The 14,750-nt window shown below is 60.7% G+C and overlaps 1 protein-coding gene across 2 annotated transcripts in view; it reads right to left on the bottom strand.

The window, feature by feature from the left end:
* Positions 1-2,095: 2,095 nt before the first annotated feature.
* The window catches only part of FLNC (filamin C), a 28,200-nt gene continuing 15,545 nt past the window's right edge, over positions 2,096-14,750 (bottom strand). For both annotated transcript variants that reach the window (XM_036863508.1, XM_036863507.1), the window contains 26 exons: positions 14,100-14,273; positions 13,825-13,987; positions 13,408-13,568; positions 12,461-12,628; positions 12,258-12,381; positions 11,546-11,702; positions 11,281-11,470; positions 11,151-11,174; positions 10,788-11,035; positions 9,836-9,935; positions 9,376-9,516; positions 8,975-9,103; positions 8,723-8,896; positions 7,974-8,135; positions 7,648-7,851; positions 7,050-7,202; positions 6,841-6,963; positions 6,479-6,721; positions 6,037-6,306; positions 5,801-5,938; positions 5,410-5,525; positions 4,571-4,703; positions 4,307-4,483; positions 3,919-4,137; positions 3,093-3,302; positions 2,096-2,988 (listed from right to left, as the gene is read on the bottom strand). In XM_036863508.1, coding sequence (XP_036719403.1) covers positions 2,801-2,988; positions 3,093-3,302; positions 3,919-4,137; positions 4,307-4,483; positions 4,571-4,703; positions 5,410-5,525; positions 5,801-5,938; positions 6,037-6,306; positions 6,479-6,721; positions 6,841-6,963; positions 7,050-7,202; positions 7,648-7,851; positions 7,974-8,135; positions 8,723-8,896; positions 8,975-9,103; positions 9,376-9,516; positions 9,836-9,935; positions 10,788-11,035; positions 11,151-11,174; positions 11,281-11,470; positions 11,546-11,702; positions 12,258-12,381; positions 12,461-12,628; positions 13,408-13,568; positions 13,825-13,987; positions 14,100-14,273 — 4,289 coding nt within the window. In that variant the 3' untranslated portion in view covers positions 2,096-2,800. The remainder of the gene's footprint in view (positions 2,989-3,092; positions 3,303-3,918; positions 4,138-4,306; positions 4,484-4,570; positions 4,704-5,409; positions 5,526-5,800; positions 5,939-6,036; positions 6,307-6,478; positions 6,722-6,840; positions 6,964-7,049; positions 7,203-7,647; positions 7,852-7,973; positions 8,136-8,722; positions 8,897-8,974; positions 9,104-9,375; positions 9,517-9,835; positions 9,936-10,787; positions 11,036-11,150; positions 11,175-11,280; positions 11,471-11,545; positions 11,703-12,257; positions 12,382-12,460; positions 12,629-13,407; positions 13,569-13,824; positions 13,988-14,099; positions 14,274-14,750) is intronic.

Here is a 14,750-nt window from a genome sequence, read left to right on the forward strand (position 1 = left end):
GTCTGCTCGCTCCTCCACCCTTTTAACAAAAAGGCATCCTGCATCTGGCATGTGATTTGCAAGTTTAGAGCACTTGAGACATCCAGATGGTCTGGGCTAGTGGTTATCTGTGTGATGGGCCTGGGATTTGGACATACCTGGTTTGAATCTCGACCCTGCTACTTAGAGGTATGATTTGGGACTCATCACCAAAGTTCTCAGGACCTTGATCTCTTCAGATAATACTATGCCCACCTCATAGGCTGTTAGGATTAAGTGAGGTGGAGGCACTAAATGCTCAGCACCCGTGGCCATACTGCAGTTGGGGGAGAGCAGCTGAGCTGGATATCCATAAACACATCCACTCACAGGTGGAGGGCAGCTGAAGCTGAGGAGGCCAGTGAACCTTGCAGGAAAACGCTCCCATCTGGGGGCGAGGTGGGAGGGAAGGCAGAGAGTGAGGAAGGGTGCGTGTAGAAGCACCTGGCTCAGTGCCTGGCACAGAGCTGACTCTTAACGGCCACGAATGGTTGGGTACTTGAGAAGGGATCCTGCCTTTAAAGGGTCTGTCAGGTAAAGTAGGGAGCTGAGACAGTGCCGCATTTATCACACACGGCTTCATTCAGCCAGCATTTATCAAACGTGGTCATGGAGAGGCAGAGGACACAAGATTGATAAAATACGATTTCTGTCCTCAAAGAATTCCCTCGGGACTGAGGGGAGAGGAAAAAATGTCACAGGGAGTTGGGTAGACCTACAGAAGAAAGTGAGGCCCTAGAGGGGTCTTGCAGGGAAAAGGAAAGAAGGAACTTAAAGAGGAGCCAGGAGGCAGCCTATTGAGTGAAGAGGCGGGGGGCGGGGGTGTTTGGAGCCAGGCCACGTGTGTTGGGTTTTCTTTGGCCTACCCACCACCATGTGCCGAAATGTCTGGGATGAGTTTAGAGTTGGGGGATCAGTTGAGTGAAATGCTGCTTTGCCCTGCTCTGGCTACTCAGTTGCTCCTTTACTCATTGGTCACACTTGCCTGTATCGGACCTCCCAGGATCAGGGAGAGAGGTCTGAGGCCGACCCTCAGATACAAGGTCACAGATGAGGGTAGTAAATGCAGCCAGAGATGTGCCCCAGGGCAGTATGAGAGCCGGGGGGCAGGTCTGGGAGGACAGGAAGGGGTTCGGGAAATCTTCCTGTTGGCCAGGAAGATGAGGAGGGTGGAGAGGCAAGGGTGTTCCTGGGCAGAGTCCCAAACTGCAGCACGGCTGCCTGGGGCACTAGAGGTTGTGGAGAGGGTCAGAGGTTGTGAAGAGGATTAGAGGTGGAGGGTGCAGTGAGGAATGGGCACAGTGCCCGACTGGGGGCTGGGGGGCTTTTTTGAATGAATGGGTAGGGAGGCTGGTGTCTGAACATATAGGCCTTGGAGGCCTTGTTAGGACACTTAGACTAGCCTGGAGAGAAGGGAGCCACAGAAGGGCCCTGGACCAGAGAGGGCCATAGTCCCTGTGATGTGACCCCACCCTTTGGCTGCAGTGTGGAGGGCTAGTTGGAGGGAGCTGGCTGGTGGGCCAGGAAGGCTAGTGGAGGGGCCAGTTCAGGAGGGAGGCCCTAAGCAAGGTCAGGGCTGGAGGTGGGGAGGGAGCAGGCCCAGCTTTGACCCAGGACCTGGCTGGAGTGAAAGGTTGCTGGGTTTGTGCCTGCCTGCTGGGTGAGCAGCATTCCTGCTTGAGCCAGTGCTGTTTTAAGGTCCTAAAAATATTGAGAATATCCTTGAGATCAGGCTGAGTGGAAACTGGCCTCCTGGTGGTCCTAGGGCAGTCCTGTAGAACATAGTGTCCACCTCCCTCTCCCACCCACCAGCTCTCCAGGAATCTGAGGACCAAGCCCACATCCCTGGCATGCCCCACCCCAGCCCCTTCTTTCAAGCATTCTGTCAACATTCCAGACCTTCCCAAATAGATGGCCCAGAGGGGGCGGCTCTCTGCCCCAGGCCCTCCCCCTTGACCTGACTCAGTCCTCCAGGGGAGGGGCGGCCAGCCTCTGCCTCCCAGGGCCTGGTTCAGTGTCCAGAGGTGGCCAGTCTGGCTGCCAGCCGTGGGGAGCATCACACAAGGAACAGCCAGGCCTCTGCGACAGGCCGCACTTTATTTGTTTTCCGCCTAAACGGCTCCCAGCTGAGCCGCATGACATGTGCAAAAGCCCCCCAGAAAGCTGGGCCTCGCAGTGTGTAAAAAAAAGGCCCCCCATGGGGCAGAGCTGTGCAATCTTAAAAAAAAAAAAAAGAGAGAAATCAGTCCCCCAGGAAGCCTGGCTGGGATCTAAATTGCCCAGGGCCAGGGCACGCGCCAAGCCTGCTGCTGCTGGGTCCATTTTCTCCTCCGATTGTGCTTTCTCTTCCAAGTCCTTAACGCTCTGGGGTTGTGGCCACCAGAGGGGCCGGACGCAGTCCTCAGCGGCAAGGAGGCCCAGCTGGCAGTGCGGTTTGAGGGTGACCTCTCTCACACATGCAGACACCCCCAGACACGTGCTCCCCCACTGGCCTCAGCCCCGCCAGAAAACTCAGGGCTTCCCTGGCCCCCCAACCTCCAGTTCGTCCTCATGTCACATCTGAGGCAGGGACACTGCCCTGAGACGGACGAGGCCTTCCAACCCGGGGGCCTGGCAGGGAGGGGGCAGTGCCACTCCTTCCACCCCCCCCCCCCCCGGCAGGTGTTTGTGGTGTCTGATTCTGCGTGCATGCATCTGGGTGTGGCCTATTTGTGTGTGTGTGTGTATGTGAGTGTGTTTGGCCAGAGGTGGGGGCCGAGGCTGGGGGAGGCACTTCTGGGATTCAGGGCACATTGACTTTGAAGGGGCTTCCAGGGACACTTTCGTCGCCCCACTTGACGATGAGGATGTAGTCCCCTTTCTCCTTGACGGTGTAGGTGACGTTGTACACCCGGTTCCCCATGTGCTTCACGTACACCTCCTCACAGGGGGTCTTGGGCCCGTGCACGCCCACCATCATCATGTTGGTGCCTGGAGAGAGAGGGAGCGAGGGACAGGCTCACCCCAGGCCCTTGGGCCCACGTTCCCGCGCACCTGCCCGCCCTGGGGTCTGCCCCTTTCCCCCCGCTGCCTGCCTGCTTTGCTGCAGTCCACGGTGAACGAGTTCTTCTGGCCCACAAAGGCCTGGGACAGCCCAGGGCCCCGTGTCACCACCTTGCTGGCATCTGAGGAGAACTTGGGGATGGAGCTATAGCTGGAACCCCGACTTGAGGACGACTTGGTCACAGTCTCCACCAGGACCGTGGATGTTTCGTGAAGGCTGTGGCCTCCAGACAGCCGGGGACCTGAGAGGCAGAGTGGGGTGGCCACGAGCCTAGTCAGAGGCCTGCGCTTCCCCGGGGGTAGGCCGTGTGCCGGCGCCCACAGCCCCGCGTTCCCTTCCTCAGCTGCGGCGTGCGAGGAGCGGCAGCCCGTTCCAAACAGGGCTCCAGGGCAGGCTTATCTCGAGGTCTGGAGCCTCGGTGGCTCCCCGCCTCCACTTCTGGGCTTTGCCTGGGACCCCAAGTCACAGGGTAGAGTCCTGCTTTAAAAAGGAACATGTGTCCAACTAATCCTTCACGCAGCTTCCAAAAGGAAAGCTGGCTGAATCTTTACTGAGCTCTGTCTTCTTGGAAGCCAGAAATGTGGGAAGAGGAGGGCAGAAAGTTAAGTGAAAGCTTGGGGAGCCACCGCAAGGAAAAGATGAGTCAAGTGATGGACAATAAAGAGGAAGGATTTGATTTTTTTTAAATGATGTACATGAGTCCACGTGAAGAATGGGGTGACGTGTAAAGCCAGGCCCACTTTATTCCTGGTAACCTGACCCCGATGTTTGGGGCATATGACCCGGATGTGAATGGCCACTGGAGCCAGCCAGTATGGAATGGGCTGGAGGGACCTTCCCCCACCCAGGACACTCACCTGTGACTTTGGCCTTGAAGGGGCTGCCCACGATGTGCTGGGGGCCACCATACTTGATGGCAATGAGGTAGTTGCCAGGGGCCATAGGAGTGTAAGTGACCACGTGGCCCTCAGGACATTCCCGACAGTCCAGCTGCACCTTGGAGGGGCCGTCGATGGTGACAGACAAGGCCCCCGAGCCCGCATTCAAGGTGTTGACAATGAACTCCGATGACACTCCTGGGGACCAGAGGTAGCAAGGGTGTAGACAGGAAGGGCTTGGGGCCCAGAACTGGGATGGGCCCAGGCTCCCCGGAGCAGGTCTGTGGCGGGACTCGGGCTCAGCAGCGCTGCCCCGCCTCTGGGGCAGACCAATGTCCACCCGTCCTCCCCAGCCCTAGGCACTCACCTGTAGTGCCTCCCTCGAGCCCGGGACCATAGGCTGACACCAAGCCTGGGTCCCCAGCCTGGCTCTGCTCCCCAACTCGGATCTTGAAGGGACTGCCAGGGATGTGGGCACCGTTGAACTTGACGTCAATGGAGTGGACGCCATTCTCATGGGGGATGAAACGGATGGTGTGCTTGTCTGTGGGTCAGAGGTTGGTGGGTGAGCCTTTGTCCTTCCCTCCCCTTCCCAGAAGGCCCTAGCCTGGCAGGGGCAGGGCCAGCTCACCACTGTCCAGCTCGGAGACGTAGCACTCCTCCACCGCACCCGAGGGCGTGTGCACCCTAGCATCAATCACGCCCCGTGCACCGTTCAGCTGCACCGCAAAGGACGCTGGCTGGTTCACCTTGAGCCCCGTCTCCTGCAGAGGCCACAGAGGGTGCTCAGCCTCCTGGGAGGGTCTGGAGGGCTCGTCTCTGCAGCCCCGCACTGATCTCGCTGCACGCCCAGCCCGGACGCTCCCTCCTCCCGGCCCCAGCCTGGACCTGCCGCCCGGCCCAGCTCAGGGAGGCTCTGAACAGGGCTGTGATGGGAGGTGGAGGCTGGGTCTGTGGCCTTGGCATCCACCTGCTCTGAGGTGGGGCCACCTGGCTGTGGCTGGGCATGGTGGGGATGACATGATGTGCCCTGTCCTGGTTGAGGAGGTAAGACCCAGAAACCATAAAGCAGGCCTGTCAGCAGAGAAGCCAGTGCTAGGACGGTGCTGTGTGTGGACTGCAAACACTCAGTAGCTGGGATGAGGAAGGAGGGGTGTGGCCTAGACTGCCCTGGGGGCACTCGATGGGGGAGGTGGGCCAATGGGGAGGCTCCCAGGGGAGGTGAAGATTGGGGCACAGAGCCCAGTTCTAGAGTAGGGGTAGGGGACCGGGGAGGAGGGGCACAAGGGCTCCTGAGGGGCAGCTAGAAGGGGGAGTGGAGCCCCCTGCTGTACACACACTGGGAGAGAGGGGACATCTGTCTGTCTGGACCTTCCAAGGTCACTGCTAAGTCCCTGGCCACATGGGCCTGCCATCCTCTACTTCTGCCCATCTCAGGGTGGCAGAGGGGCCGCACCCCCAGGCACACACCTGGAGGCTAGTGACGGTGAGACGGCGAGCGTCGTCTGAGAGGGAAGCCACGGGTACCACAAAAGGGCTGTCTGGGATGTGCTCATCGTTGAACTTGATGGAGACCTCATAGTCACCTGGGGAGGGAAGGCCAGTCAGCACAGGCCCCAGGACTGGGGACAGCAGGGTGGAACCCCCTCCACCCTGGCCTCATCCCAGAACAAGCTCCAGGGTTGGGGCTCAGCTCTGGAGACAGACGTGCATTCCCAGGAGTGTGGGATGGAGGGAGACAGGGCAGAGAAAGAGCGGCATCCCAGGTGAAGAGTTGGTTCAGTAGCCCCATCTCCTGCCTGGGCGAGCAGAAACCCATTCTGGAAGGTCAGGCAGGCCCAGCCCCGTGGTGGACACCCACCTGGTTCCTGGACGACATAGGAGACCCCACAGGAGCCATCTTTGCGGTCCTCAAATGCAATCTCCGCCTTGCTGGGACCCTCCACAGCAATAGACAGGCCCCCGGCACCCGCTTCTCGGGTCCAGATGCTGAACTCGGCTGGAGATGGAAACGGGACAGGGGCGGCTCCTCAGCACCATCGTCCACCCTGGTGGCTGCCCTGCCCCCGCCCCCCGTCCTGGCCCCCTGCCCCTTACCTGGCACGCCGGCCACCCCTCGCTCCAGCCCTGTGCCTCCAGCTCGCACCTTGTGGGCACCGCCTTCACCCAGTGGCCCCACGGTGAACTGAAAGGGGCTGCCTGGCACATGCTGGCCGCGGTACTTGACCGTGACCGTGTGGGGCCCCATCTCCTGGGGTACAAAGCGCACACTGTACGCGCTGTCCTCCCCCTCCACGATCTCTGCGGCTTCCGTCTTGCCTGACGGGCTGGTCACCTGTGCCGTCATGTCCTGAGAGCTGGCCTCACCTGCAGCGGGTGGGGAGTGTCAGGGCGACACGGGGGCTGCTCCTGGCCCTGGCCCTTCCCTCCCTCCCTCAGTAAAACCCCCTCCTCCACTCAGACCAACAGCCTCCCCCTCCTGTCCCACGGGACGGAGAGCCCAGCCTCCCTGTGAAGACCCCAGCCCGGCCCCGCTCACCCTCCTGCTGCCGGGTGATGCTGCCAAAAGAGCCCAGGCGTTCCCGGCCCAGGAAGTCCCCGAAGACTGCGGGGAAGGGGTCTCCGCCAACCTGGGTGGACTCCTCCACCCGCACCTCGCGCTTGGTCTCCCCGCCCCGAGTCTTGCTGATCTCCGTGCGCTCTGTGCGGGTGTATGTGTGGCTGCTGCGCGTGAAGGTGCGCGTCAGGCGCTCCTGGGCCGACACCATCTGGAACCAGTTCCCTGTGCGACGCGTGGAGCGAGGTGAGAAACGAGCCAGCAGGACAGAGGCCGTGGGGGCAGGCCCTGGGCCTTCCCCATCGCCCTGCCACCACCCCCCACCGGCTCCTTCTGCCTCCCACCTGGGATCTTGAGGTTGAGGTCACAGGTGCTGCCGATGGTGGCAATGGACGGCGCCTGCCTGCGCCGGGTGATGCTTTCCTTCATGCGGCCCTCGCCGGTAACCTTCACCGTGAAGGGGCTTCCTGTAGGGGAGAAAGGGAGGGTCGGGCGTCTCAGATCACTCGTCGCTGGCCTCCTGGCCTGTCCCAGCGGCAGCCCAGCGCCTTACCAGGCACGTGCTTGTCGGCAAACTTGATGTTGATGATGTAGGTGCCGGGTTCAGTGGGGCAGTAGGTAACTTTGCACGTGCCGTCCTCCATATCCTCACAGTTGATGTCCACCTTGCTAGGGCCTTCAATACTCAGCCCCAGGCCCCCATAACCTAGCGGGGAGCAAGGGGCACGTCTCCCTCAGTCCCCACTGCCATTCTGCTCCCCCCTCCCCAAACTACAGGCTCCGTCCAGAACAGGCACCCAAGGTGTATCACAACCACTAACAAAAGATGGCTCAGCAGGAGGAGAAGGGGTGAGCCAGGCACTGACCCAGAGGGTCGGGGATAGGTGGTCTGGAAAATTCCTTAAGGCAGGCCTCTTGGGTTCTAGTGAGCAAGGAAGAGACAAACTCAGTAAAGCTGAGCTTTCTCTGAAACATGGGAGAAGTGACATGGGGACATTCACTCTCCCCAAAGGAACCCCAGAATGTGAATCTCAGCAGAGACGGCCAGGAAGTTCAGGGAGGAGTGTATGGCCAAGGGGCACTGGGCAGGAAAGGACCAGTCGTCACTGGAGGCACCAGCTGAAATGAGGGGTCTCTGGGGCAAGAAGCACCTGCATTACGAGTGTCCACGATGAACTCCGCCACCTGGAACGTGTGTCCCTCGGACAGGCCCTTGCCCCAGACCCGCACCTTGCTGGCATCCCCGATCTCAGACGGTCCCACCAGGATCTTGAAGGGGCTGTTGGTGACGTGCTTGCCGCTCTTACGCACACTCACCACGTGCTCCCCAACCTCCTTGGGGGTGAAGGAGATGCCTGTTGGGAGGGAGGTCAGGCATGAATGGAGCCCTGGGCCTGGCAGTGTTCCTTCGCAGGTGCCCCCGCCTTCCTCCCCCCACCCCTGCCGCCCCGGGCCCCTCCTGTGGCCCCTTGCTCACCAATGTGCCGGTTGGGCAGGCGCTTCAGCAGGCAGGGCTCCTCGTTGCCCGAGGGGGCACGGATGCTGGCGGTCAGCAGGCTCAGGTCACTCTCGGTGATCTTCAGTGACACATCCGTGGAGGTGCCCACGTTCAGCTGTGACGTCCTCATCGAGTCATCGCCTGGGGGAGAGTTGGCATGTCAGGCGGTGTGACTCCAGGCAGGCCCTGCCCTCATGGAGATCAGGAGACTTCCTGGCAGCCCCTGCTGGACTCAGCAGAGACTGGGGACCACCCAGAGGCACAGAGAGACCAGGGAGAGTGCAGTCTCCATTCACACCCAGCTCCCCTGGGGATGCCCCAGTCCTGAATGGGTTAAATCCCTAATTTACACGAGTGTAAATCCTGAGTCACTTGATTGTGTGGAACCAAAAAACTAGACTGGGCCAGACAGCCCAGACCCCTTTCCCGCTGTGTGGCTCTGATCAAGTTGCTCAGCCCCTCTGGGCCTACTGCCTTCCTCACCTATCAAGAGGGATTATCAGTACCCTGACTTAAAAAAGACTCAACAAGATATGTTTTCAGAGGGTGGCTGGATGTTTCTCACCTGCTCTAGAGGATAGAGTGTTCCTTACATTTATCCAAAAATGACCTCTTCCACCTCGAGGGGGCCCTACCCTAATGCCCCGGTGACTTGAACATGCTGGGCTTGCACATCCGTTGTGTGCTGGGGTGTGTGTGGCAGGCTGCGTGCCCACTCGTCCACCCACCTGTGATCTTGGCTGTGAAGGGGCTCCCCGGAATGTGCTTGTCGTCAAAACGCACGATGATGCTGTAGTCTCCAGGCGCCGTGGGGAGGTAGGACACGGTGCAGGTGCCATCCTTGTTGTCCTTGCAGGTGATCTCTGCCTTGGACGGGCCCTCCACGGCCAGGGACAGACCCCCTGTGGGTGGAGGGAGGGCTGAGATCAGAGGTCCTGCCCTCACCCCTTCACTGGCTGCCCTCACCCAGCTCCCCTCACCTTCCCCAGCATCCTTGGTGACAATGGTGAAGGTGGCCGGCTTGTTGACCATGCCATGGCTCAGGCCTGGCCCATAGGCACTGACGTGGCGGCTGTTGATGGCATCCACGTAGAACTGCAGGGGACTCCCTGGGGGTGGTCGGAGAAAGAGGGCTGGGTCAATAGTGAGGACAGGAGCTGCCCGAGCCCACCTTGGCCCCCGCACCTCCCCACAGGCTCCCTGCTGAGCCCTGCATCTCTGACACAGGGGCCTCCCACCAGGGCACCAGACTTCCCAGGCCTCACATGGTGTCTGCACACAGCAGGTGCTCAATAAAGATTTGTTGAAAGAAGGCAGATGAGGATGAAGTCACCATGGGCTCCTCTCAGCCCAGCCAAGCCCAGCCTGGCCCCCGACTCACCAGGGATGTGGTTGCCGTCATACTTGATCCCCATCTGGTGCAGGCCTTTCTCGGTGGGTGCGTACCTCACCGTGATGGTGCCATCCTTGTTGTCAGTGATGCTGGGCCGGGCGGTCTTCCCAGAGGGCATCCGTACCTCCCCTGCCAGGCAGACAGTTAAGTGGGGGACCCCAGTTTCTCCTACCTCAACCCCCTTTGCTGTCCCAGGCTCCCACTCCTGTGTGGTTCTGCTTCTACCCCAGAGGTCAGGCACCAGGAGACAGCCTGGAGCATCAGGATGAGCCCTGACCTGGGAGACAGAAGGCTGGAGTCAGTTCCAGCTCTGCTCAACTTGCTGTGTGACCCTGGGTAGCTTACTTCTCTGCTCTGGGCCCCAGCTTTCATCTCTAAAGAAGGAGCTGGGCCTGGACGCAGGTGTCCTCCCTTTGAGCCGTCATGCCTCAAGGCCCCGGGGCAGTACCTGTGAGCTCCCCTTTCTGCACAGTGAAGGGGATGACCAGGTTGAAGGGTCTCAGCATGGACTCCATGGGCTCCACGGGCACCACTGGCTCCTCTGTGGCCTGTGGCAGGTGAGAGGGAACAGTCATTGGCTGGGGAAGGCCTGGGGAGCTTGGCCTGAGCCATGACTGAAGTCAGAGAAAATGAGCAAAGAAAAAGATGGTTAATGGTGAAACCAGAGGGCAGGAGAGGCACGTCAGCTGCAAGAGAAGAGGTGCCGTGCCCAGCTTGGGGACCCGTCTGCCCAGCCTGACTCCCGCCTGCTCCCCAAGATGACCCCAAAACCATGCCCCAGTCCTGGCCACTGAAGAAGAGAAAGAAGAAATGAAGGAAGAGAAGGAGGGGAGTGAGGTGTGGCCTGGGTGGGAGGTGGCAGTACCCAGTGTGCAGGGTAGGTAATGGGCCGGTGCAGCTGCAGCAAGTCAGAGGGCTCCTCCACGCGGGGCATGGAGTCACACGCCTGGGAAGCCAGGCGCGGGAGGGCACAGGACGTAGCAAGCCGGTACACGCCAGCTCGAGTGACCACGAGCTGACGCAGAGAATGGCCCAGGGACCTGAAATCCCGGGCTGCTCATGGGGCAGGATGGATATCTTGGGTGCTTTACCCTCTGGAGGGCTTCATCGTCCTGCAGGGCCACCCTGGGGAGATGTACAGGGACAGTGGGCCCGAGGGTCAGAAGGAACACGGCAAGTTCCACCAGAGAGAGCTGACCAACCACCAGAGGGGCCAGAAGCAGGGCTGTGCTCACCTCCTGGGTTGGGAGGCTGCAGGGAAAGCAAAGACTTGACTCTGGGGCATTCTGGGTCCCGGATCCATCAGACGTGGGGAGAGGTTCTGGGATCCCCTGCTACCACTAAGAGGGCCCGGCCCACCTCCCCAGCCGCCCTAGTCCCGCTGTGGCCGTGGAGCTTACCAGCACGTGGAAGGGACTGTTGGGGACGTGCTCGCCTCCAAAGCGGATGGTGATGACGTACTTGCCCGGCTTGGGCGCTGTGTAGTAGATGTCGAAGGTGCCGTCGTGGTTCTCAACCACATCCACGTCGAGCTCCGCCCCATCCGGCGTGGACACTGTGCACGTCACCTTCCCCTTGCCTGCTGCCTTGGCGTCCACCGTGATCACCGTCTCCTCCCCAATCTGGATGCGGGGTCCCAGGCAGGCACCTGCCACACAGGAGTGCCCGGTCAGGGGTCTGCAGGACCTGTGCCCGCCCCCCACAGTTCCCAGCTCCCCCACCACCTCAGCCCACAGCAGAAAGAGAGGAGAAGGGGCACTCACCCAGGCCGTGGCCTCCAATGGACACTGGAAATGGAGAAAAGTGTAAGCCACGCAGTGCTCAGGATGGGGGGGGTGGGGGGGTGGGGGGGTGGGGAGGGGGAGGGGCAGGGGAGGCGGGGTGAGTGCCCACCTGTGACCAGGCACTTGCTGGCGTCCCCAGTGGGCAGGGCATGGATGCGGAAGGGCGAGTAGGGGATCTCATCGCCGCCATACTTGATGGTGATGGTGTACCGGCCACTCATGTCCGGGAGGTAGGACACGGTGTACGTGCCATCCCCATTGTCTCGGATGTTGGCCTTCTTGGGCTTACCCTCAGGGTCCTGGGGGAGGAGCAGAGGTCAAGGCCGGCCTGTGCCCAGAGCCTGACCTGAGAGTGGGGCGGCACATGGACTCACCAGGATCTGGACAGTGAGCAAGCCCTCCCCAGCATCGCGGGCATCGATGGTGAACTCCACAGGCAGGCTGGCAGGGATGCCAGAGGCATTGAGCCCGGGGCCGCTGGCCCGCACCTTGCTGGCATCGTGGGCTGGAAGCACCTTGATCTTGAAGGGGCTTGAGGGGCAGAAGGGACGGACAGTTAGTTGGCTCAAGCTCGGGGGCAGAGGGAATCCCGTCTCGTTTGGGGCCTGGAGTCCTCCCCACATTCGTGAGCAGGGGAGATGGCAACTGGCAGGGAGGAGGGACCAGGTCACAGCCTGAGTCTGGGGGAGGGTCACACAGGTGTGCCCCTGACAAAGCCTGAGCATTTCTTCTCCATTCTCCGGGAAGATGCTGTGAACTCTTTAAAGAGGAGGATGCAGGAGGCTGCCCTCTCCCACCTTTTTGTAGCTACATGGTGCCTTTTCCCAAGGCACTAATTTTGTAAATTTTGTATCTACATGGGGGGACAGCCCAGCCAGAGGAGAGCCCCTGGGGCTGTGCCACCTCCGGGGTGGAGAAGACAGGCAGGGGGCCCTGAGGAAGAGCGGGATGGGGCAGCAGAGACAGGGTGAGGCGAAGACAAGTAGGAAGGGTGTTTCCAGGGCCCTGCAGTGGCCCTGCAGGTGTGGCCCTGGTGGGCGCTCCCCAGAGCTCAGCACAGCACAGGAGCCCAAAGCTGGGCCTCACCTGCGTGGCACCTCCTGGTCAGCGTACTTGACAGCTACTGTGTAGGGCCCGTCGGTGGCTGGGGTGTAGTGGACGGTGTGAGTGCCATCTCCATTGTCACGCACCTCCACAGGCTCAGCCACACCTGGGCAAGGGGAGCAGGGTCAGCAAAGCCTCTTGGCACCCTTTCTGCCTCCCTCCACCCTGCCCCAGACATTCCATACCTGTGGGGCTCAGCACGGCCACCTGCAGGGCGGCCCGGCCAGCTTGGCTGCAGTCCACCCTGAAGGTCTGGGGTACCCGGGCCCTGACACCGGCTCCCAGCCCTGGGCCTGAGCACTTCACCTTCCCAGGGTCCACCACATCCTTCACTGGCACCCGGAATGGACTCCCTGCAAGGAGAGGGACGTCAGCCCCTACCCGCTGCCCAGGAGGGTCTCCCTGACACCGAGGAACAAGGAGGAGGATGCCTTCCCTGCCTTTGAAATGCCCCAGGGAGACCAGACCAAATGTGCAAAGGCTTAGGGACTTGCTAAGAAAAATGTAAACAAGGAAAAATAAACTTGGCTACTTGGCTACAGACTGCGGCTGGGCAAATCACTTATTTAGACCACAAGCCTGGAAGAAGGCCTTCCTAAATTAGTAAAATGTTAAAAGTGGAGTATTTGTAAAAGAAAATGCATTTTTGCCAGCGTGAAATTAGATGAGGAGAAATGTCAAATTTCAGCAGGCCCGAGTTATGCGATAATTGAAGACATAACCCTGCCCTCCCCACCCCTACCCCTGCCCCTGCCCTGAGCAACTCGGCCACACAGGAGGGCAGGGGGGTTCCTTGCTTTGCAGACAGTGAGAGGGAGAGGGTGTGAGAGGCTGTCCTTGCTGAGCCAGCGACAGAGGCTTGGGCTGTGTCTGAGTGACCGAACCCACGAGGTCTGGCGCTCCAGACAAAGGGCCAAGACACCAGTGCTGGACCTCTGGAAATGAACTGCGCCCACCGCCCTGCCTCTTGGCCCTGACTGCAGCACTTGCCTGCTCCACGTCCTCCCTGCTGGCTGGGCTCGGGGCTTTCCTGCTCTAGGGATGAGTCCCCACACCTGACTTCCTTCCAGTTTCTCTCTCGCTAAGCAGGCCTCCTGCTGCCCTCCCCGAGTCCCACCGATCCCATGCACACCTGGGATGGGCCGGCCCCCGAAGGTGATGTTGACGTCGTAGTCTCCAGGGGTGAAAGGGATGTACTCCACGGTGCAGCTACCATCCTTGTTGTCCTTGCAGGACATCTTGGCTTCCGACGGGCCCTCAATGGCTAGGCCTAGGCCCCCAGTGCCAGCTCCCCTACAAGATGACACCCCTATATCAGCTCCACTAGGACCAGTGAGTGGGGATGGAGGAGAAGCTGAATGGGGGCTGGGGGCCCAGCTGAGAAGGGACTAGCTACAGGGGCTGGGACACTGGGGGAGGTTTGCACCCTTGACAGGGGATAGGCTGGGGATGAGGCACACACAGAAGGATGAAGGGGGAGGGCAGGTGGCTGGGATCAGGGTGGCCACAGCATCAGGGTCAAGGTTAGGAAAGGTGGGGGGAGGAATACCTCGTTTCCACAGTGAAGCGGTTAGCCTTGTTGACCAAGCCACCCTCCAGGCCTGGCCCAAAGGCCCGGACGCGAGTGGGGTCACAGCCCTCAGTCACGCCCACTCGGAAGGGGCTCTTGGGCACAGCTACGTCATCATACAGCACCTCCACCAAATGCACTCCTGGAAGCCAGCCACACGGTGCAAGTCAGGGTGTGCGAGGCCCCTACCTCCCCAACCCCCTGAAAATGCTGGCATCAGATCCCCACCGTCCCCGCTCAGCCCAGCCCCTCACCCTCTTCATAGGCCGTGTACTGCACTCGGTAGGTGCCATCCCCGTTGTCTGTCATGTAGGTGTCCGTCTTAGCGCCCGAGGGGTTGAGTACGCGAGCCGTCACGTGGTTCCCACCCGTGGCTGTTAGGGATCTTGCGTCCACAGTGAACTCAGTGGTCACCTCACGCAGGACACCTGGCTCCCAGGAGACGAGAGCTCAGCATAGGTTGGGGGCAGCCTTCACAGCTGCTCACCCCTGCCCGCCCTCCCTCCCCAACTCCGAGGCCGCCCCTCCTCCCCACCTGCTGCTCCCCAGCCTGAGCCCTGCCACCCCTCGGCCCTGCGAGCTCCGGGCCCCGCCTCCCACTGCCCCTGCCTCCGCTCCCCTCACCACACAGAGACACTCTGTTCACCTGAGTCTCCCCACCAGGCTGTGCGCCCCTTGAGGGCGGGTCTGGGTCTTACGTTCCTCTGCACACCCCCCATGCCTAGCCCAGGGTCTGGCCCCCAGCAGATGGTAACTCACAGTCACCGAACTGAGCTGAACTGTCTCCTGACTCATCACCCTCAACCCCAAAGCTTTCCCTCTGTACCATGGAGAGCAAGGTTCTTAGCTTTCTCAGATCAGCTGATGAAAGTTGCGAATCTCCCCAGGAAAATGCAATTTTGCCA

This window comes from Balaenoptera musculus, chromosome 9 (genome assembly GCF_009873245.2).
Source record: "Balaenoptera musculus isolate JJ_BM4_2016_0621 chromosome 9, mBalMus1.pri.v3, whole genome shotgun sequence".
Taxonomy (NCBI): domain Eukaryota; kingdom Metazoa; phylum Chordata; class Mammalia; order Artiodactyla; family Balaenopteridae; genus Balaenoptera; species Balaenoptera musculus.